Source organism: Plecotus auritus (genome assembly GCF_963455305.1).
Source record: "Plecotus auritus genome assembly, chromosome: 3".
In the NCBI taxonomy this organism is placed as follows: Eukaryota; Metazoa; Chordata; class Mammalia; order Chiroptera; family Vespertilionidae; genus Plecotus; species Plecotus auritus.
In genome coordinates this window covers 13,669,858-13,692,083 of record NC_137772.1, presented here as the reverse complement: position 1 = coordinate 13,692,083, position 22,226 = coordinate 13,669,858, and the positions used below count along the sequence as shown (strand labels likewise).

Below are 22,226 nucleotides of genomic sequence, written 5' to 3'. Positions count from 1 at the left end.
GAAGGGAGAGGGATAGAGAGTTAGAAACATCGATGAGAGAGAAACATCGATCAGCTGCCTCCTGCACACCCCCTACTGGGGATGTGCCCGCAACCAAGGTGCATGCCCTTGACCGGAATCGAACCTGGGACCCTTCAGTCCACAGGCCGACGCTCTATCCACTGAGCCAAACTAGCTAGGGCATGCCTTGCTCTTTCTTCACCAATGTCTCCAGGTGTAGAATCCCTTCACTGCATCACTTTTGAAAGCTTGAATGGTGGCATAAATGTTACCATGCTACTTTCATCCACAGAGACACACAAATTACCATTTATTAAAATGGAAAAAGATATAAATAGATAATTCAGAAAAATAACAAGATGGTAAAGAAAACTATTTTTGAAAACACATCAACCTCATTAGTAATAAAAAAAATACAATGAAATAACAAGATGTTATTTCTCACCTTATATTAGCAAATATTTTTTTAAAATAATAAAGCAATGGCACAGTGAGAAAGACACTATACCATGTTTCTGAAAATTGATAAAACTTTTTAAAAAAATCATTTGGCAACAAAGATCAACCATAAAATTGTTCATCTCTGTGACCCAGTTATTTCATTACAGGATCTATCCTAAGGGAGTAATCACATATGCAGATAATAATTAATAAACAAGATGTCCACCATAACATTGTTATACTAACCTTCTGGGGGAATGGTTAATTTGATAATGACATTTCCATAGGATTAAAAAAAATATTCTTCTAAAAGCATGTTTTTGAAGCTTACATGATAGCAGGTTAAAAGAAGCATACTCCAAAATTGAATGGGGTGATCCTAAGTTTCTAAACCAACAAATAAAAAGTTTGAGTATTTATACAATGAAAATAATGAGAGAACAAAATATAGTAAAATATTAACAGTGGTTAGTTTCTATGTTGATTCCAAATAGAATCAAAAGTAACGTACTTTTATAATCTAAAAATTACCTGTTAAAAGAAGAGTGAACAGTATAGATGGCATCGTGGTGGTGAATGACACCAAGAAAGCTCATCTTCTCATGACTCGATTGAGCTCTCTCCATCACAGAGAGAACATGCAGATGAGATCCCTATTTTCAAATGGATGATATGGCATTTTGTGTAAGTTGGTGAGTTTGACATTAATTCTAGGCAAGATTCTAAAATGTGTTCTTTAATGGAATTTTGTATGAACCTAGAAAAAGAAACCACCAACTGGCAGGAACATCCACTCAGTCATCCTCGCAGACTACTTTGTTTCTCTGAATGAGCTTGTTGAAGAGGTGATGGAGGTCAAGTTCACTAAATGGTAGATGACATCAAACTGAAGGAATTAGTAAATCTGTTATCAGGATCGAGATCCTAGGAGACAGGGGCAAGCGGCTTTAGTCACCAAGGAGTCACAACTGCCTGCCTAGTTTCTTCCTTGGATAAAATCACAGATGAGAGAATCCAGGGCAAGTTCATTAGTAAATGGTCCCAAACTGAGAGGAAGAGCAGATGTGTCAGAGTCTAATAACAGGGTACGGGATTAAGCAATAAGCAAAATCCAATGAGATAATATTCAACAGAGATAAGTGTAAGATACTATCATTCAAGGAAATGGTAGGGCAGACTTGATCTCACACACATTGTGTGGAGACAACTTAGGGGTTCTCTTCCTGATCTGGGACTCGATGATACAATTGGAAAATAGTTACCAAACATTACTCTCCCCCAGTGCAACCAAACCTAAAGTCATCCAACTCACTGAGTAAAGCAAACAGAAAGGTAAAGGGACTTAAAACCAAGGCACTGGGTGGTTGCCAGAACAGGCGGAACTGAGCTAATGATTTAGGTAGTGAAAAGGTTAGGGAGAGGGCAGCATTGAATGAAATGCTTGAAGGGCCATTTTCTGGAAGGAGGGTTGATGTATTGGGCAATATCCCAAGGGACCCAGCTAAGTCCAACTACTAAAAACTACAGATTTTGAAGAGGTGATGGAGATCAAGTTCATTAAATGGTAGATGACATCAAACTGAAAGAAGTAGTAAAGTGAGACAGATTTTGACCAAATATAAGGAAAACTTCTTAATCGTGAGAGCTGTCCATGGTCATTACGGTCTGCCAAGGGACACAGTGAGTTCCCTGCACCAAAAGCATGAATCTCAGGGTAGCTGGGCACTTGGCTCAGAAGAAATCCAAACATAGTCCTGGTCCATTCTGGCTCTGGATGCCTCCATGTCCTCTCTGATGAATTATCCGGACCCTGCTTAGACACCTCTAGTCCTTCAAGAGACAAACTAATTTCTCTTATACAAACACGTATAATGGTGGGAAAGAACTTTTCTCTATCAAGCCAAGACTTTCTCCTCTGCACTCTGGGACAATAAAGAATTTGCCTAGCTGAAACCGGTTTGGCTCAGTGGATAGAGTGTCAGCCTGCGGACTGAAAGGTCCCAGGTTCGATTCTGGTCAAGGGCATGTACCTTGGTTGCGGGCATATCCCCAGTAGGAGGTGTGCAGGAGGCAGCTGATCGATGTTTCTCTCTCATCGATGTTTCTAACTCTCTATCCCTCTCCCTTCCTCTCTTTAAAAAATCAATAAAATATATTTTTTTAAAAAAAGAATTTGCCTAAACCCTGGACCATATGAGAGGTTTTAAAGTACTGAAAAACATCTATACTAATAAAAGGGTAATATGCTAATTAGAACGGATAGACTGAACATCTTCTGGTCGTCCGGTCCTCCTTTTGGACAAGCCATGGTGGCAGGGGCCGAAGCAGAGGCAGTTAGGGGCGATCAGGCCAGCAGGAGGGAAGTTAGGGGCGATCAGGCCAGCAGGGGAGGGCAGTTAGGGGCGATCAGGCCAGCAGGGGAGGACAGTTAGGGGTGATCAGGCTGGCCTTAACTGGCAGTCGGACATCCCCGAGGGGTCCCAGATTGGAGAGGGTGCAGGCTGGGCTGAGGGACCCCTCCCCAACCCTGTGCACGAATTTCATACACCGGGCCTCTAGTCATGTAGTAAGAACCCTTATAAGACTGTTCCTACTGTCAGTCATTCTACTCTGAGCAATATACATTAAGAAAATTGTACCAGGGACTTTCATAAGGGCACAAAACCCAAATCCCTATCATAGAGACAGGTTAAGCAAACTATAGTCAAATGAATAATATGCAAGCGTTAAAACAGTGAACAGACGGATGATTTCTGAATATAAAATAGATATATGCAAAGCAATGGTAGGCAAAAGTTCTATAAGAGAAAAACACACTATTTATGACTGTAAAAAGGGCATGTTATTACAAATTAGAAGTGAATTTAGAGTGATATAACTTCATGCTCTTTGCGTTTTCTCAAAAATTTGTTTAACTATATAATAATAGAAATCTATATTCCCTTTTGATGTAAACCTTTGTATTTGTGCTCTTTAAACAAGTGTTTCCAAAGTACCTAGGTCCTGAATTCTATATAAATCATTCTATATTGTGGGATGCATATGAAGAGGAAGATTTAGTTGTATGATACAGGTTGTCCCAAAATATATATACACACTTTAATAGCTGATAGCTCAATTTTGAAAATGAAATGTATTTTAACAAATACTGCCTTTATAATTATTCAAAGTGTGTGTATACATTTTGGGGGACACCCTATATATATACACAATGTAATCACAATTTCCTAAAAAATTAAACATAGAGCAATTATATGACCCAGTAATTCCACTCTTACGGATACACCCAAGGGAACTGAAAACTTACGTTCACACAAAAAAACAAGTATATGAGTATTCATAACAGCACTGTTCATAACAATAAAAAACTGCAGACAACTTCAATGCCCATCAGGTGATGAATGAAGAGAAGGTTGTATATCTGCAGAGTGGAATATGATTCTGCAGTATAAAGGAATAAAATACCAGTACATGCTACAACTTGGGTAAATCTAGACAAGATCATACTAAATGAAAGAAACAAGTCATAAAAGGCCACATATTATATTATTCTATTTATATAAAATGTCCAGACTAAGCTAATCTAACAGAGGCTGAAGGTAGACTAGTGGTTGTTACGAACTGGAGGACGCAATGAGGACGGTCTACAAATAGGTCTTGGGTTTCTTTGGGGAGTGGTGAAAACGTTCTAAATTAGACAGGGGTGATAGTTGCCCAACATGGGAAAAGGACTGAAAAGCACTGAATTGTACACTTTAAATCACTGAAATGGTGAATGTTACTTGAATTCTACCTCATTCAAACTATAGTATATCATCACAAAATACATATCATTTTATATATATGTTATTTATTGTACATAATACGTTACATTCTCTAATACTTAGCACTAGTTTTATTAGAAGACTAACACTACTGTAATTAGTCATGGGTACAATGCACATGAGGCCTGGATTACTACAGCAAACACTAAAAACCTAAGTGCTGAAATCAAGACTGTTTCATTCCTTCTATTATTTTAATGTTAATTCACTTACTGGTAGTGTGTGCTTATTTGCTGCCAGCAACTGGGTTGGGTTGAGGGGTGAACAACATACGATCCTCACCCTCACAGGGCTCCTACTTTAGCAGGGGAGCTTGACATGGAACAAATCATCACACAAATAAATATAAAACGTGTAACCAGGGACAGGAGGTGAAATACGGGGTTCTGGGAGAGAATAAAACAGGCAGATCTAACTTAGATGGGGAACTGGGCAAGAGCCTCTCAGAGGAAATCATATTTAATCTCAAAGGGGAGAGATTTAGCCAGGTGAAGAGTGAGGCCAGAGTATTCCCATGATGCAAGGGCAGTGCAAACGTCCTGAGGCCGGAAAGATCTGACACATTCGAGAAACCCACGAGGCCAGTGATGATCAGTGGTTAGTAAATAATGAGAAGACTCACAGGTTGAAGGCGGGGAAGTAAAAAGAGGTCCATCCATACAAGGCCTTATGGGCCACTCTGGGGATTCTCACTTTATATCCTGATACAAAGGGAAGCCACCAAGAATTTGAGCAGGAAAGTAACATAATCAACTTCGGTCCAGAGAGCATCACCCAGGCTCCCTCCACAGAGAAGGGGTTAGAGAAGAGCAAAGAAGAAACTAGGACATCAGTTAGGAGGCTATTAGCGCAGTGGCTTGGACTAGGGGGGTTGGGTGAAAGGAAGAGATTTTCAGGATCTGCTTTGAAAGGTCATCACATTCCATTTTACACCTTAGATTTACACCTTTGGGGAAAAATGTCTTCCAGAAAGACCAAAGCACAGAAAGTAGAGATTGCTTAACAGGATCCTAGGACCCACTAGCACTGAACCCAGTACCAGGCCAGATCTACAAACATGCCAGGCTACTTCTAGGAGCCCCAAAACTTTCAACAACTAAGTAGTACTTGAACCCAAATTGTCCCAGCAGAGGGTTTTCTTATCAGCAAGTTTTCCCAGTGGTAAAGAGAGCCAGACAGTGAAGTAGAAACCCAAAAGTTCACTGCGATGAGTCTAGGCCAGGGGTGGGCAAACTTTTTGACTCGAGGGCCACAATGGGTTCTTAAACTGGACCGGAGGGCCGGAATAAAAGCATGGATGGAGTGTTTGTATGAACTAATATAAATTCAAAGTAAAGGAGCAGAGGGGAGAGCAAGAGAACCGGATAGAACAGCCGGATCTGGCCCGTGGGCCGTAGTTTGCCCAAGGCTGGTCTAGGCAATGTTTGGTGTTCTCACTTCAACCTAACTACCAACTAGTTTGTCTCCGGAACATTTATTCTATAGATCAGCAATTTTCCCTTAGATTGTCAAAGAAAATAATGACAACAGTCAACACAACAATAGCTGTCGGGTGTGAATGGATCAAAATTATATCTATTTTTTGTCAGATCTGCAAAAAATATTTTTATATATAATATAAAATATCTATCTATATATATATAAAAAGCCAGCGACTGGAACACCCTATCGACCATAACAACTAGTCGCTATGAAGCCCACTGCGGCCAGCAAACCGGCCTGATCCCAGGTGGGGCTATCCGGCCAACCTCCTGGGGCCCCTCCCCCTGGCCCACCCCACCCTGATCAGCCCCCCCAGCTCCTCCCCCCAGCTGGCCCGACCCCTGATTGCCCGCCCCAATCAGAGGCAGGGCCAGCTGCCCAACCAACTGAGGCCCCTATCCCCAGCCAGCTCCGCCTCTGATGGGCCCCCCCACTCCGATAAGGGGCAGGGCCGGCCAGCCAACCACCCATGAACCCTCCCCCAGGCCTCTGGCCCCCCCACCAACCCCCCACCCCATTCGGGGGCAGGGTCGGCCAGCCCATGGCCCACAGCCCCTCCCCATGGCTGGCCCCACCCCAAATTGCCCCCCCCTCCCCCGCCAATCGTCCACAGCCCCTCTCCCCAGCCGGCCCTGCCCCAATCAGGCCCTGATCCAGGTCGGGCCAGCCGGCCAACCTCCCACTGTCTCCTCCTCTGGACAGGCCCGGCCCCAATCCACCGATTGGGGCTGGGCTGGCCGGACCCCACCCATGCACTGGCCCTCTAGTATTTTATAATTAGTTTATATGTGCCATGAGATTTAAAAAAAGGTTGAAAATCACTCCTATAGAGGAACCATTCTGGGAGAGAAACACTCTGCTTAGCATATGCTCTGTTAGAGCCTTCAGTTAAACACACACCCAAGAAGAACTATCGCAAAGCACTCCAGATTATTCACGTGCATCTGTCTCCTTAAGCTGAACTCCTGACACTGAAGCAGACACAAGAGGTTGTGATGGAGATCATAGAATTTACCAAGAGCAAACGAATGACTTTCACTATAGCAGGAAAGCAACTGTACATTATACATGCATGCATTTCTTTTCCTCTTAAAATAAACCCCCTGTTACCCACATGGTCAATATCACTTCAAGCCCAGAGTGGGTCAGATAAACAACTCTGTGTACACTCCTTGTAAGCCACCCAAGACATGAAATCATGAAGTTTAAGGCAAGCTACCTATTCAGCACCCCAGAGTATAAGAGAAGCACGTGATAAAGATGAATATATGACCATCAATAATTACATATTTTGCAATAAACACTCGGCGAGTTGTCTTGTTTTCTTTTTCATTTAGACCGTGAACTTTCATTTTGCACTTAAAAATGTAAAATGCAAAGAGATGCTGTTTAGCCTCGAAGAGTCATGCCATCATTTCTCCTTCTTCTTTTTTTTTTTTTTTTTTTTTTTTTTGTAGAATAATGTTTATAAAGAGCTTCAGGCCTTGTTTTCCCTTCTTCCCTAATTACTCAAACCCTTTTAGAACTCAGGAAGATTACTAACAAGGAAAACCAAGTATTCAGAAACAACAGTCACTTGATAAGAAAATCCTAAGGGGGATACCTTCCGGGTGAGAAGTCCAGGTCTCCCTAGGTGACCTGGTGAGCCCTGGTCACTCTCTCACCCTCTCCAGGTCCCTGTGTCCCCACTTATAAAAACAAATGCACTTGACCCTGCCAGTGATTCCCTAATGTGGCTGATGCTCAGTCACTCCAGGAACTGGTTAAATAGCTTCCAGCCACTCCCTTCACCACTCCTGGTAGTTTTAGATGCAGTCATTCTGAGGCGGGGTCCAGGAATCTGCATTTTTAAAAGCTCAGCCAGGTTTGGGGAGGCTCAGGGCTGGAGGACCTGAAATGTTCCACCGAAGCCTCTAGTTTCACTGCAAACATTTCTATGTAACCCCTGCCCTAGCTACTCTCAGGGGGGTGCTTGCAGTATCCCCCAAAATTGGTAATGTGGAGAGAAGCCCTGTATAGACATAAGGGGATATTTCCTGTCCATTTCTTTATTATCCTGTTAGGGCTCTCAGCTTCTTTGAGGCTGTAATTGATTACAATGCATCATATTCACACAATGAATGACAGCTGTCGGGACTGTTCCTGGTCCTCCATGCCTCCTGGCATGTTAAAGACTCGGTTCTTTACAAAGCACTCCTCAGCCCTTTATGGTAGAGCTCATCTTCCCTGCATTCTCCCCTCCCCGCCCACGGTCCCTTGTACATAGGTTTGTCCAGATTTACAACTGCTTCCACTTCCTGCCTGGGAACTCCGTGATGCTTTATGCCAGGGGTGGGCAAACTTTTTGACTCAAGGGCCACAATGGGTTCTTAAACTGGACCGGAGGGCCGGAACAAAAGCATGGATGGAGTGTTTGTGTGAACTAATATAAATTCAAAGTAAAGGAGCGGAGGGGAGAGCAAGAGAACCCTCCGCTCTTTCGGCTCCGCAGGCCGGATAGAACAGCCGAACGGGCTGGATCCTGCCCGCGGGCCGTAGTTTGCCCACGGCTGCTTTATGCTCTTGGACCTAACACAGAGCCTGGCATACAAAAGTTCACAAATACTTGTGGAATGAAATGAATGAGTAAATGAATCAGATCCACCCAATCTCTGTAGTTATGGGGTTTGTTTCCACCTGCATCATCCTAAATGTTAATGACCTTCAATTCAATGACCTTTCAGACAGTTCTCCATTTCTCCCCATTTCTTTGCATTTCCCGATTGAAGGGGATTTCTGATTTGAAGTACTACACTGCTTAGGAGGTGTTTATGGAAACCAGTTTTAAGAATAAGAAAGAATACTGCTTGCCTCTCGGGTTCACACACATGGTTTTGTACAGGGTGAGTCTGAAAACGGACGAGAAAGGCCTTTACTCCCCCTCCCAAATTCATATTCTGTCGGAAAACGACAAAGAAAGGATGCCCTTGGCAAGGGCAGAGAGAATCCATGAGTTAATGTCATCATTCTGGAATAAATTATTTAGCAGCACTTAAACTCTGAAAGCTATGAGCCACCCACCTTGTGGTTTATGGCACTCTCTTCTACGTTTACAATTTCCTGACTGTGAAGCAACCATTTAACTCCACCGGGCAAAATAAATACAACTGAAACTTACTGTTGGAACTGACATTCTTTAGCAAACCAAACGGTTTATTCTTCCACTGACACGAGGTAATCACAAAGCCGCTTTTACAAAGGGGTACTTAGGAGCCATTCCGGAATTTAAAAGGGAACTAACTCTTCTTCCTTGATTTACAAAGTCCAGGAAGTAATGGCTCCCTTGCCCCCAGGAGATGCGTGAGACCCCTGGGGCTACCTGAGTTCTAACCACTCAGACCCAGCTTCCACTTACCTGTCCAGAACCTAGATTTTGAATAAGAGCTCACGCAGGAAACGAAACAGCTGCGGTGGTCGTAACAAGAGCCAATCGGCTTTTCAAATAAAGGCTTTCACTCGTTGAGAGTTTTTATTGGAGTGGATCACCTTCCACTCTAAATTATGTTACTGGTACACTGTGAACAGGAAGGTCTGGCACGGCGGTATTTAGCTGGAATGATCAGGGGTCCCTCGCTTTCACTGGGCTCAAAAGCTGGTGTTCAAAACACACCAGTGGACGAATCCCTAAGCTGCACTCTTCTCCCCAAGGAAGGAGACAGGCTGGAAAGGGTAGGAAGAGGAAAGGCTTGATAACATCGAATCTGCAATGAATATTGATCACCCGCCCTGTGTAAGGCCCGCTGCAGCCGATGGCCAGATGATGCCGCGGAGAGGGAGGGGGGCGGGGAGTTGGGTGGGTCTGAACCCTTAGATTCAACAAGCTTCCCGGTGCATTCCCTCCACCTGCACTTAAGCGGATGCCCTGCACCTGCCATTAGGAAGGCTTGTGTCTCCTTAGACTGCTCAGAGCTGCCAACAGGCAATTTACAAAAATTAAAAAGACAGCAGCAAAATAGTGAGATTTCAGAAAGGAGCGTTTATCAGCAGATCAGCAGCCTCACTGCTCGACAGACAATTGGGGTTCCCTCCCGCCCACCCCTAGGTCCACTGAACACCCTCCACGACAAGAGGTTAGGTGCAGCATCCGCCCAGGCCAGGCCTGAGAGGCAGCGAGAAACAACTGAAGCTCACAGGGAACCGGGAGATGCTCGGCGCTGCCTCTTCCCTGGATGCGGTGCGGACTCGGCCAGCGCCCCGCAGGGAAGCCAAGCCTCCCGCCAGCTCAGCATCCTCCGCCCGGCCCTCCTCCGCCCGCGCCCGCGCCCGCGCCACCAACCTTGGGCGTGCGGATGTGCTCCATGGCGGGCCCGCGTCTGCGAGGTCCTGGGAGGACGCGGGCTCACGAACCAACGCGTGTCCCCAGCGCAGGGAGGGGCGCGGGGAGGGGGCTTCGCGCGGGAGCGGCGGCTGCGGGGCTGGCTCCGCCTCCAGGTGCGGCGGCTGCGGCGCGAGGCGGTCGGGGGAGCATGAGGCGCCCGCGCGGCCCTAGAGCGTGCGTCTCCGCTCTCCGCTCCTGCACCTGCCGGGGCGGCCACCTGCCCCGCCTGCCGCCGCCCCGCCTCCGTCTCCGGCTTAAAAGGTTGCCACTCGCTCCCTTTGAAGAGGGGCAGCCAGCGTAATACTGCGGGGCTACTGTTCCCCAAGACACAATGGGGGCCTTGTGCTGGGTGTGGCCTCTCGGAGGAGAGATGGGGAAGGGCTGCTCCACAGGCCCATCGGCTTCCTTCCAGAGCGTCCCAGGACAGCGGGGTTCAGGGCAGAGCCCCAAAGGCTGCCACGTGCCCCCCGGTCCAGCACGGCCTAGCGGGCTCTGTCTATAGATCAGCAGGCCAGCAGCCGCTTAGCACTGGGAATGAGAGTGGAAATGACAGCAACAGGGCTGGAGCCCCAGGAGGTGACCTAGTAAGTCAAGCATCTCTCACCCACTCGCGACAACACTGTTGGAAGAGACGCTGTTCCTCGACCCAGTGTTGGCTGCTCGTAGGCCATCTTCACTTACCTCTCACTGAACAGGAACAAAGCACCCATTAGACTAGTAAGTTATCATTTTTCTTAAAATATATTTTTATTGATTTCAGAGAGGAAGGGAGAGAGAGAGAGAGAGAGAGAGAGAGAGAGAGAGAGAGAGAGAGAGAAAGAAACATCAATGATGAGAGAGAATCATCGATGGGCTGCCTCCTGCACGCCCTACAGTGGGGAACGAGCCTGCAACCCAGGCATATGCTCTTGACCGGAATCGAACCTGGGACACTTCACTCCGCAGGCCGACACTCTATCCACTGAGCCAAACCAGCTAGGGTGTTAGTTATCATTTTTTCATTTATGTTGAACAGTCGTTGTTGCCGTTGTTAGGATCAATCCATTGGGAAAAGCCAAAGAGAATGCATAACCCCCACTTCCCCATCACCACCACCACCACACATCACTTTTCCTGCAACCTTGCCTGTACAATGCTCCACCATCACTAAAATTTCATAAAACTGTACATAGTCCTTAGGATAATATCCAATTTTATCCTAGCTCTCACCTCTCTTTCCAACTGGATTGTAAATTCTTTGACTGTAGAGACTTTTTAACCTCTTGTCCAATGCCTGGTAGGCACATTGCAGCCTTCCAAATGCAGGCCTCTTCAATCACTTATTTTTAAATTTACAGATCTCCTTCACATATTTTTTTAAATCGTTTCATCCTCCTACCGCTCTGGGAGGCAATTCGGAGAAGCACAATTGCTATTTGCATCTGACAAAATTGACGCAGGGCTATGACTTCTCCCTTACTGAAGAACACCTGGAATAGAGTGGGCAGCTCTTTGGTACCAAGTCCACACTGACTTCCGTCTTTGCATTTGTAATGAGGATGAGCTCAAAGGTAGCTTCTGTCTCCAAATGCCAACAGTACTAGGAACCCTCTATCTGTTGGGGTGGGGAGCATTTTGAGCGGTTTACTGATCTTGGAATTATGTGCTTTCAGGCCTCTCAATCCCTCTACTCAAGACTAATCAAGAGTTTACTGGGTGAGTAATTTTTGCATACAAATACTTCTGACCTGTTGCATATTAGCATATATTTGTGTGTGTGTGTGTGTGTGTGTGTGCGCGCGTGTGTGTTTTAAGCATCCCAAATATGATTTGGCAGGTGACAAGATGTAAATCCAGAAAATTTAAATAGCTTAATGCAAAGGAAAAAAATGTCATGATTAGATCAAAATACAGCTTTTGTAAATCATAGCGATAAAATCAATATTAGCTTAAAATGGGTAAAGAATTATATCCAAATTATTAGGATAAATTAAGGTACAGCAAACTAGAAATAAAATAACAAGAGGGAAAGACGTCTCTATACGTATTTTACTTTGAGCTAACAGTCTTCTCAGGACCCCTGTTGGACTTGTCCCTCAGCCCCAGTCACTGTCCAGGTGATTAGATCCCAAACTGTGAGGACCTCTGACAGCCATTCTGCACTTTCTGCCTCACATCCCCAAGGTTCACTGCTGCTCCAAACCACTACCCAGTGTGGCAGGAGAGATGAAAAAATAGCAAGAGTTGGAGATCAGTGAAGTGAGAGGACCTAGGATATTGACTTGCCTATGTTGGTCCTACGCTGGGCAAAAAAGTGAAACTAGCCACTCATTTGTTTAAGAAACATTGATATTAATTGACTAATGGTCGTGCCCAAGGTACAATGGCAGATGCTGGGTGACTGAAGGGGGACCCAGAGGAGAAGGGTACTAAGTTCAGTACTAGTGATAAGGATAACACCAAGGAAATGAGACGTGAACTAACTAGAGGGCAGCAGAGTGTGTGGAAATGCCAAAAGAAGCCCCGGGGAGATTAATCTACTTCCTCCATTTCTATATTAACTATACAGAAAATAACTGATGGACTGCAGACCATTAGTTCCTGAAGTTTAATATGTGGTATGTCTGGTGTGAATCACAGGTCCTTTGAATGGATGTTGCATCTTGAGTCTTCACACAGCAGAAATCTCCCAGAACCAAGAAGTGAGAAGGGGAGAAAACTTTTCTCCTAACACCTCATAATTGGCAGATGGACACACACCCAGGTTGACACGACACCAGGTTTTGCCCAGTGGGTTAGGAAATGGCCATTTTTCTTTAGCATTTGTGAATCTTGGGTGGAAAATAAGTATATTTCAACAAACCTATTTCACCATCAAGCGAAATATTACCCACTAGGATTAAGACCTAGTTACTGCATATTCTTGAAAGGTCTCCCCTCGCCAAGGAACATCATAAGTGCCTCCTTTTTCCATCCGCGTGAGGTTTCAGTGATTTTTGCCTTTGTGAAAATGGCCTTGACTCTATGCATCAGCATTTAATGCTGATCACAGGCACGCAGGAGATGACACTCTGCAATCCTGTTACTCTTGGGTGGTGCCAAGTGACCAGTTCTTGTGGTGAGCCAGCACGGCCATAGCATACTCAGCCCCATGTTGGGTGCCTTACGTGCAGCGCCAGCTCAGCCAGGTTCAGTGACCCTGAGAGGGGGTGGTGAAGGATTGAGAAAAGACAGACAAGAGAAGAAAGCTGGGTCTCTGTGGGACGCTGCCCTCTCTGATTCAGAGCTAGCAACAGTGCCACGGACTACAAGCCGTGTCTTTATTGTATAGCCAGATGCCACAAGGCAAAGTAAGGGCTTGGCCAAGATGTTTACAACATTCTCATGGGTTTCAATCCTACTCAGTTACATGCACCTGAACTCTATCAAGCCCACATCACTCAGGCACGTGGGGCCACGTGTTTGAACCATAGGTTCAAGCTTACAACTATAGCTGTTGGCTGTAATTGTGCTGGGAGGGCTCTGCCCTCCAAGCTGGGACTTGCATGTGGCCATGAGATGACTGTGCCCTCTCATTAGTCCAAGGCTTGAACCTGTCCAAACACTGTAGCCGCTCTCCACAAGTTCTGAACAATTGAGGTGTTACTTTTGGGCCAGAGCTCTGCAAAATCTGTGTGTGGCCCTTCTGCTTTCTCCTCCCTGGTCTTGCTATGTGGAGGACATCTGTTGAGGTTAGAAAGAGAATAATGATGATAAATCCACTCTCAATACATGACATGACTGTGGCCCCAAAGTATTCAGCATTAGATCAAAATGAATGAAGAGAGAAATAAACTGTTTCTGTGAGTCATTCCTGGGAAGGGAGTGATTCTAAAGAGTTATAGCAGAATCCTTAGAGTGAAAAGGACACTTTTTGTGGTGTTGCATGGAATTCACTGAGAGTTCAAGGTTAAGTTTTGTGCCTTATCTAGACTATCCTGACTTTATAGAGAAGGGGTACCCAAGAGAGTCAAAATAATCTAGTCTCTACTTCTGTGTTTCTGACCTTTTTAAAGAGTTCATAATGTCATCAAAAAGCTCTGAGTACACATGTCACATGCCAAGTCCTAATCTACTTTATTTATGTTGCCAGACTTCTTCTGGAAAATATCTTCTTAGGAAATTTTTTAATCACACACATATTCTAGTTGTATATAAATCTCTATAGGAATTTTTAAGTAAAAACTTGATACTTACTGGGAACTTTCCCAATCTTCATGGCCTGAGGAGATTTGGATACTTATCAAAACACTTGCAAGACTTTTTCCAGAATACTTACATCTCTCTGAGGCAACTGAAACTTCTGGCCTGGCCAAGAAATGCTTCCTCCATGGGTAGTATTGCTAATGATTACAAACTCAATAAAACCCTGCTCAGTACTAATAAACCTCAGTGGCCCGTGTTCTGCGTGGTGGAGGGCACGCATCTCTGAACAAGCCCAGTCTCGGCTAGCAGCATATTCAGTACCCAGTATGATACCGTCAGAGCTGCATTTGGGATTCCACCTGGAGAAAAAAGAGCATCCTCACCTTCAGGACTTTTGTAAACTCGATGATGCGAAGTATTGATGTCGTCTTTGGCCTAGCCCAGTGGTCGGCAAACTCATTAGTCAACAGAGCCAAATATCAACAGTACAACGATTGAAATTTCTTTTGAGAGCCAAATTTTTTAAACTCAAACTATATAGGTAGGTACATTGTTATTAACTTAGTTTGGGTACTCCTAAGCTGGCCTTTGCTAAAAACTCAAGGGGCCAAAGAGCTGCATGTGGCTCGCGAGCCACAGTTTGCTGACCACTGGCCTAGCCCTGTGCCAGATATACTGAGCAGGAACTCCCAGGGCAGGAGGCAGCTCTGCCCTCATTCTAGGAACCGAGAGGGAAGCTGTAGGCCGGCACAAATAGAGCACTAACTCTGGGAACACGCCAGGTTTTCCAAGAGTCTCTTACGTTTTGTTCTCCCTCTGAGAAGGCACGTCACTCAAGCCCAAGTGTCTGTCCTCAGACCGCTTACTATGTTTATTGCCTTTTGGCTGCCATCCCTTCAACCATCATTTTATGCACATAGTTCCCATATTGGTATTTCTAGTCCTGAACTCGCTCTCTGTCTCACATAGTGTTTTTTTGTCTACCTGCTGAGTACCTCCACCCGGATGTCCCATTCATGTCACACACACACACACACACACACACACACACACACACACACAAAATTAGTTGAGAACATGGGCTCTGGAGGCAGACAGGCCTACATTCACATCGCAGCTCTTGCATGTGTTAGCTGTGTGACCTTGAGCACGTGACCTAAACCACTCTCAGCCTCAGGTTTCCCACCTGTAAAGTGGAGATAATGACAACATCTGTATTGCTTAGTTTCTCAAGCTGAAGAGTAGGTATTTCTAATATGAGTGTTCATTATATTGTTCCCTATATTTTTGTATATGCCTGAGGTAGTTAAAAAAAATAGAGCCCTAACCGGTTTGGCTCAGTGGATAGAGCGTCAGCCTGCAGACTCAAGGGTCCCAGGTTCGATTCTGGTCAAGGGCATGTGCCTTGGTTGCGGGCACATCCCCAGTGGGGGGTGTGCGGGAGGCAGCTGATTGAGGTTTCTCTTTCATCGATGTTTCTAACTCTCTCCCTCTCCCTTCCTCTCTGTAAAAAAATCAATAAAATATATTTAAAAAAATAGAATTGATAGCAGATGGGAGATAATTACACCATCTTTTTCGGGTGGATGTGAAAATTCAGTCAGATCGAGCATTTGACATGTGTTGTGACAAATATTTATCGAGTATTCACCTTGTGCCAAGTGCTGGGCATAAATGTGTGAACCAAAGCAATCCCAGCCCCTGCCCTCAGGGTGCTTCGGTCTAATAATGCCTGCTATTAATGTTGTTACCTTCTGCCTAATACTGAATGCTCCTCTTGGCTTCATCATTTTTGTGTGGATCTTAGTCACTCAGTCTCAGAACCTTGGAATTTGTCTCTGACTCCTCCATATTTGTTCACCTGGCCCTGCCCCTTCCTTCCTCAAGGTTGTCACTCGAGCTCAGATCCTCAGTGCTTCCTCCCGGCTGGAATGTTAGCCTCCGCGGCCAGAGTAATCTCTATAAAGAGCAACTCTGCTCATGTCACTCTCCAGCCTGAAAACCTTCTGTGGTTTCCAATTGCCTTCGGAATGAAGTACCATTTCCTTATTCTGGCCTTTAAGGACGGGCCATATCCTACCACTCTCTTTCACAAACTCGGCAAAGGAAGTCACTGGCACCTCCTAGGTGCTCAATAAATACTTATTAAATGTATCAATTAGTCAACCAATCACTTTCTATAGCCTGCATTTTGCTCATCTCTCTGTCTTTGCTCACATCATTCCCATCTATCAAATCCTTTGAGGTTCATCTCAAAATTTGCTTCGACATTCCCTCCAGATGGCATTCTTCCAAAATAACTCTTGTCTGTTCATTCCAATGAGCAGAGATCATCACAGGCAGTTTATTTGCAGCTGGAAGTGTAATTTTATGCATCGCTGTCACAACTTGTCCACTGGGGCCTTGATCAGACCACAGTCCCAGGCTGGGCCCCTACACTGACAACATCGTGCTGATTAGATCTGATTAGCAGAACGTAGCAGGTGCCCGAGATGCCCAACTAAGGCACACACATCACAGGGTGGGAGATGCATTCTGGGAAAACTCAGAGTCCTGCCATCGCGGTGAAGTTGACAGGGATCCGTGGTAGTCTGGGACATGTTGAAGTGGCGTCTCAAACTCGAAAGGCAAGTTTCTTTCTTTGCACACCAACATTGTGCTTTAACCTATTGCTAAGCTAGCCATAGGGCTACCAGCTTTGAGTGAGTCTAAGCAAGAAAAGGCTCTCCATCTGGTCTTAGCTGTAGTGAAACAGATTAGCTACAGTGAACTTTTGACCCCAGCAGATCCAAATACGCCCAGGTACCTGCAGCAGACAGGCATGCAGTATGGAGCCTCCAGCAAGCTGCCACTGAAGAAGCAAAACTGGTTACTGGCATGGCCCACCACTAGCCAAACACCACCTATGTGCTCATTTCTTTAAAAGCTGTTTTATTTTATTCAATTGTGGCCCTAGCCAATTTGGCTCAGTGGATAGAGCGCCGGCCTGTGGACTAAAAGGTCCCAGGTTTGATTCTGGTCAAATGCACAGGCCCAAGTTGCAGGCTCGATCCCCAGTAGGTGGCGTGCAGGAGGCAACCCATCAGTGATTCTCTCTCATCATTGATGTTTCTATCTCTCTCTCCCTCTCCCTTCCTCTCTGAAACCAATAAAAATATATTTAAAAATGTTTTAGATTGTGGTAAAATAAACATAACATAAAATTTGCCATTTTAATCATTTTAGGTGATAGTTTAGTGCTTCTCACAATAATTTTTTAAGCCAAAGAGCCAGATACAAAACTATATACAATACCATCTAAATTGTGTTTCAAAATGAGTGTGTGCACCTGTGTATATAGGTGAACGTAAAGAGACAGAAAATAGAAGAAAGAAATATACTGATATAACAACTTCATCTGGGTGGTCCGTTTGTGGGTAATTGTCACTTTAAGTTTTTTAAATATTTTACAAATATTTGAATTGTATATTTTAACAATTATAAAGAATGTGTATTTTAAAAGGTCTTTTAAATAAAACCAAGCCATAATCTATAATCATGACATAGTGTCATGTGTCAAAGCAGGCACATTTGTGGAGGATAAATTTTATTTTTTAAAGCAAAACATTAATTGTATATTGACTAGTTGAGAGACCTTCAAAACGTGTACTTTCTAAAATTTCAATTCAAAACTAATATTTCTGAAAAGTAATCCTTTTTCAAGGCTAAAATCAGGCTTACTTTCCAGGAGGAAACCATAAAAACAAGTATTCCAAATGTATAACAATAGCTGGAAAAAGATAAGAGGAGGGCACTCCCTCTTGAGTTGTCAGGATCTTGGAAGTGCTGTTTTTACAAGAAAAAAAATTTTTTAATCCCAAAGACTTTTCTGTGAAGTTCAGTCATTTTGGAGGAATGTACTGTGGTGCTTTAAAGCCAACGATCTACAAAAATTAATTGATCTTTAACTTTTAGTAAAATGTATCTTGGGTGTTTGGGTAATAGAATGAGAAAATAGAATGTATATAATTAATAAAACATTACCTTAATCCTCTTCCTCTTTTTTATTTATATGTAGATGCTAAATATTGGCAAAATGAACAAGATCATGGGTCTCGTAGCCAGGACAATTTGAGATTTCTAGTAAACAGAAGTTAAGAGTTGTACTTGGGTTACATTACGGTTTCTTGTGGAGATAATGAGTAATTTTGAATGCTGGCTCTGCAAGAAAATTCCTCCTTCTTTTCTTTGGCAGAGAGTCTATTTTTGTAAACAAAAGCAGTGAACAAGATTTGTTCAAAATGGGGAGCTAACAGGATCTGATCTGGATCTAACTTGTCGAGAACCACCTGTGTTTGCGTTGGGATTTGGCAGTCACTCTTGACTGGCTTGTCACTGCAAAGACCTACTCAAAGAGCTTGAACACAGTACATAATCAGAATCCCATTATTTGCGGGTAGAACAAATCAAGTTTATTTTCGGTGGTTTGTTTCTGATCCTTCTATCATTTTGCAAGGAATCTCCATGGATAATCCCAAATTTATGAAGGAATTGTAGTCTAAAAATTATGCTGTTAAGCAGGTTGTTTAGTGCTCGGGTTTCACAAATGATGACTAAATTTCTGGGCCATTCCCCAGAAGGCCTTGCAAACTATGGTACTATGTGTGCTACCACTGCCCGACCTCGTGGCTCCGTGGACCAGGAGGTCACAGTTTGATTCCCAGTCAGGACACATGCCCCGGTTGTCCCTTCAGCCCCAGGAGGCAGCCAGTCAGTGATTCTCTCTCATCATTGGTGTTTCTATCTCTTTCTCCCTTTCCCTTCCTCTCTGAAAGCAATAAAAATATTTTTAAAAAAATTGTGCTACTGCTTATGCTGTATCAAAGTCCCATTAGTACCATTTTGTCTACTATTTCTGTCTACATCAAAATCATGAGGTCTTCCTTGACTTAGCCTTTTTAGGAACAGACCTCCTGCCTCCACCTTTGAAGCAGAAGGCAGTGTGGCCAGGGCAGCCTTAAGTGATAGGGATGCCACCAGAGGAGGTGGCTTCTCTAGAAGACCAGTATCTCAACTCTTTCTTCTTTAGGTTGCTCGGTGAAACAGCACCTGGTAGTCAGAAAGATCTTTAGATTTCATGGTCTTTGCAGACTATGAAACAATATTCTACCAAGATATAGAATTACCAAATATAATTCTTTATGGGATTATTTTTGCAGTCATACACAGAATATATCTCAACCACAATAATGTGTTAATGGAAGATCCGTTATATAGGCTGTCCCTGAATTTTATGCTAATATTTTTGTAGCCATTGATTCATTCATTTTCAATTGGGAACAGCAAACACAAAGGATTTTAAGAAAGTTTCAAGGAGGAAAGAAGAAAGCTAAATAGAGACAATTCTGTTAACTTTTTTCAGAAAACTGAAAAAAAAAACGGATTGCATTCTATTTTAACTGGTGGTATCCTGGTCCAGCTTTTGATAGCATTGTCTAAACTCTAAAAGTTTGGAAGTAGAGAACAGAGGAGAGGAGGGAGGGTAGAGACTGACTAAACAAAGACCTTCTATTTAGTGACCCACCTTTGTATGCCCGGGATCCCTGAAAACCAAAGTAGGACAATAGACTCACAGTACACTAGACAATAGAGCTTCCACTGCAAAAAAAATTAAAAATATTACAAAATCCCTAAGTGCGGTACAAAGGGATATTATTTGTCTCTTTGCCGGATACATAATGCATGCAGTAAACACCAAAAAATAGGGCAAATACTTAGAGACAGAGAGATTTTTTTAAGTGATTTTTTTTTTAATCTCAATTCTGTTTTGCTCAGGTCACTTGAAGTGGCAGTCTCATGGAACAAAAGCAGCTTGTTTTAACGTCAGGAGAGGACGTTTGCTTGGGATTGAGCAGGAGAATGTGACAGTGCTCTTGACTGTATTGAAATATTCATCGAGTGAAAATTGAACACCTGACCCCTTTGTGCTTTGTGCAGAGAAGCTGCTGTGAGCATTTTGCTGCCTGTGGCTCTGGGAACCTTCTGGAGCCTTCAGGTCTCTGGAGTGTTTTCAGTGATAATTCCCAATCCTTAAAGACTTTTCCGTGCCCTTTATTCAAACACTTTTAAGTCCCAGTCATGATCGTCAACAATCTAGTTCTAGCATTTTGGATTTTTTTTTCTTTTCCCTCATAATTTAATACACATTTGATAGACCTAAATGCAAAAGTAGTGAATTCAAAACCATTAGTCCAGAGCCTATCCCATGGAAGCCCTCACATAGCCTCCTCCTGGGCCCAGCTCCCCCTCCATTTCATTTCTTTTCCAGCTCAAAATAGGCAGAAGTGAAAACACAGCATTTCTGCTGACGGGACGTTAGAGTGGTTTCCTGGCTCGTCCAGGCTGACCATTTCGCAGGGCCAGAGCCGTGCTGGGTCTCCCACAGCAGAGAGGACGTCTGTCTGCCCACGTCTGGGTCACCTGCTTCTGAGCCTTCCACGGAGCAGCCCTGTAGGAGCCCTGGGTCCGCAGCATTTCTCACGAAGCTCCCCTTGTTTGGGGCTCACCCATCTTTCCTCTGGGGCTCAAACCTGCCTGATGAACCAGACACGGAGCAACCCGTTTGTCAGTCATGCTTCCCACTCTCCTTGTCTCTAAAGAAAACAGAAGCAAAACCCCTCATTTTGGTAGTTAACGTCACGTGTCAGCTTGACTTGGCTAAGCTGCCCCGGTGTTGGGTACCGCACTGGTCTAGATGTCGCTGTGAAGTAGTAGTATTATTTTTTTAGATCTGATTAACATCGAAACCAGTAGACCTGGAATAAAGCAGATTGCCCCCCATAAGGTGGGTGGGCCCTGTCCAAGCAATTGAAGGCCTAAAGAGGGAAGACTGAGGTGCCTGAAGGAAGGAATCTGCCTCCAGACGATCTTTGGACTCAAGATTGCAGCATCAGCTCCTGCTGGGACTTCCAGCCAGCCAGCCTGCCCTGCAGGTTTTCGATTTGCCAGCCCGACAATGGCAGAAGCCACCTACTTAAAATCATCAGCCTGGATCTGAATCCAAGAGCAGATAGTGCCCTGGCCATTGTGGCTCAGTTGGTTTGGTATCATCCTGTGCACCACGAGGTTGTTGGTCGGATTCCCCATCAGGGCACAGGCCTAGGTTTCAAGCTAGATTCCCCAGTAGGGGGCGTGCAGGAGGCAGCCAATCGACGTTTCCCTCTCACATAGATGTGTTTCTCTCCCTCTCCCTTCCTCACTCTCTAAAAATCAATAAAAATATATTTTCTTAAAAAAGAGTAGATGGATATATAGATACAGAGGACAGATATATAGAACATATATAGGATATCCTAATAGGATACATGATAATAGAATATATAGGGCAAAAAGATTATAGAAATATATATCTTATAATCATATACACTGAGTGGCCAGATTATTATGATCTCTGAACACATAATAATCTGGCCACTCAATATATATATATATATATATATATATATATATATATATATATATATATATATATATTTTAGAGGCCCCGTGCATGAATTCGTGCATGGGTGAGGTCCAGCCAGCCTGTCCAGGGGGAGGGGACATAGGCTGTTGGCTGGCCCCGCCTGCTGGTCGAACTCCTGGTCGAGGGGACAATTTGCAGATTAGCCTTTTATTATATAGGATATACTCTGAGTGGCCAGATTATTATGCGTTCAGAGATCATAATAATCTGGCCATTCAGTGTGTGTGTGTGTGTGTGTGTGTATGTGTGTGTGTGTGTGTGTGTGTATATATATATATATTATTGGTTCAGTTTCTCTGTAGGGTCCTGACTTATCCTATCCCCTTTCAGACAACACAAAAGTCCTCAGTTATAGTAAGTCAAGTAAACAGATGCCCAGAGACATCACCTGCTTGCAAGGTCAGCAACCAGACATTGATCGATTACTGTTTTGAAGTCCTCTGGAGCCTCATTTTAT

The 22,226-nt window shown here is 44.1% G+C and overlaps 1 protein-coding gene across 3 annotated transcripts in view; it reads right to left on the bottom strand.

The window, feature by feature from the left end:
* The window catches only part of MTMR7 (myotubularin related protein 7), a 117,769-nt gene extending 107,375 nt beyond the window's left edge, over positions 1 to 10,394 (bottom strand). The window contains exon 1 of one of the 3 annotated variants that reach the window (XM_080661174.1): positions 10,063 to 10,394. In XM_080661174.1, coding sequence (XP_080517300.1) covers positions 10,063 to 10,086 — 24 coding nt within the window. In that variant the 5' untranslated portion in view covers positions 10,087 to 10,394. The remainder of the gene's footprint in view (positions 1 to 10,062) is intronic. The other 2 variants (XM_080661175.1, XM_080661176.1) reach the window with 2 other exon arrangements.
* Between the last annotated feature and the right edge of the window lie 11,832 nt (positions 10,395 to 22,226).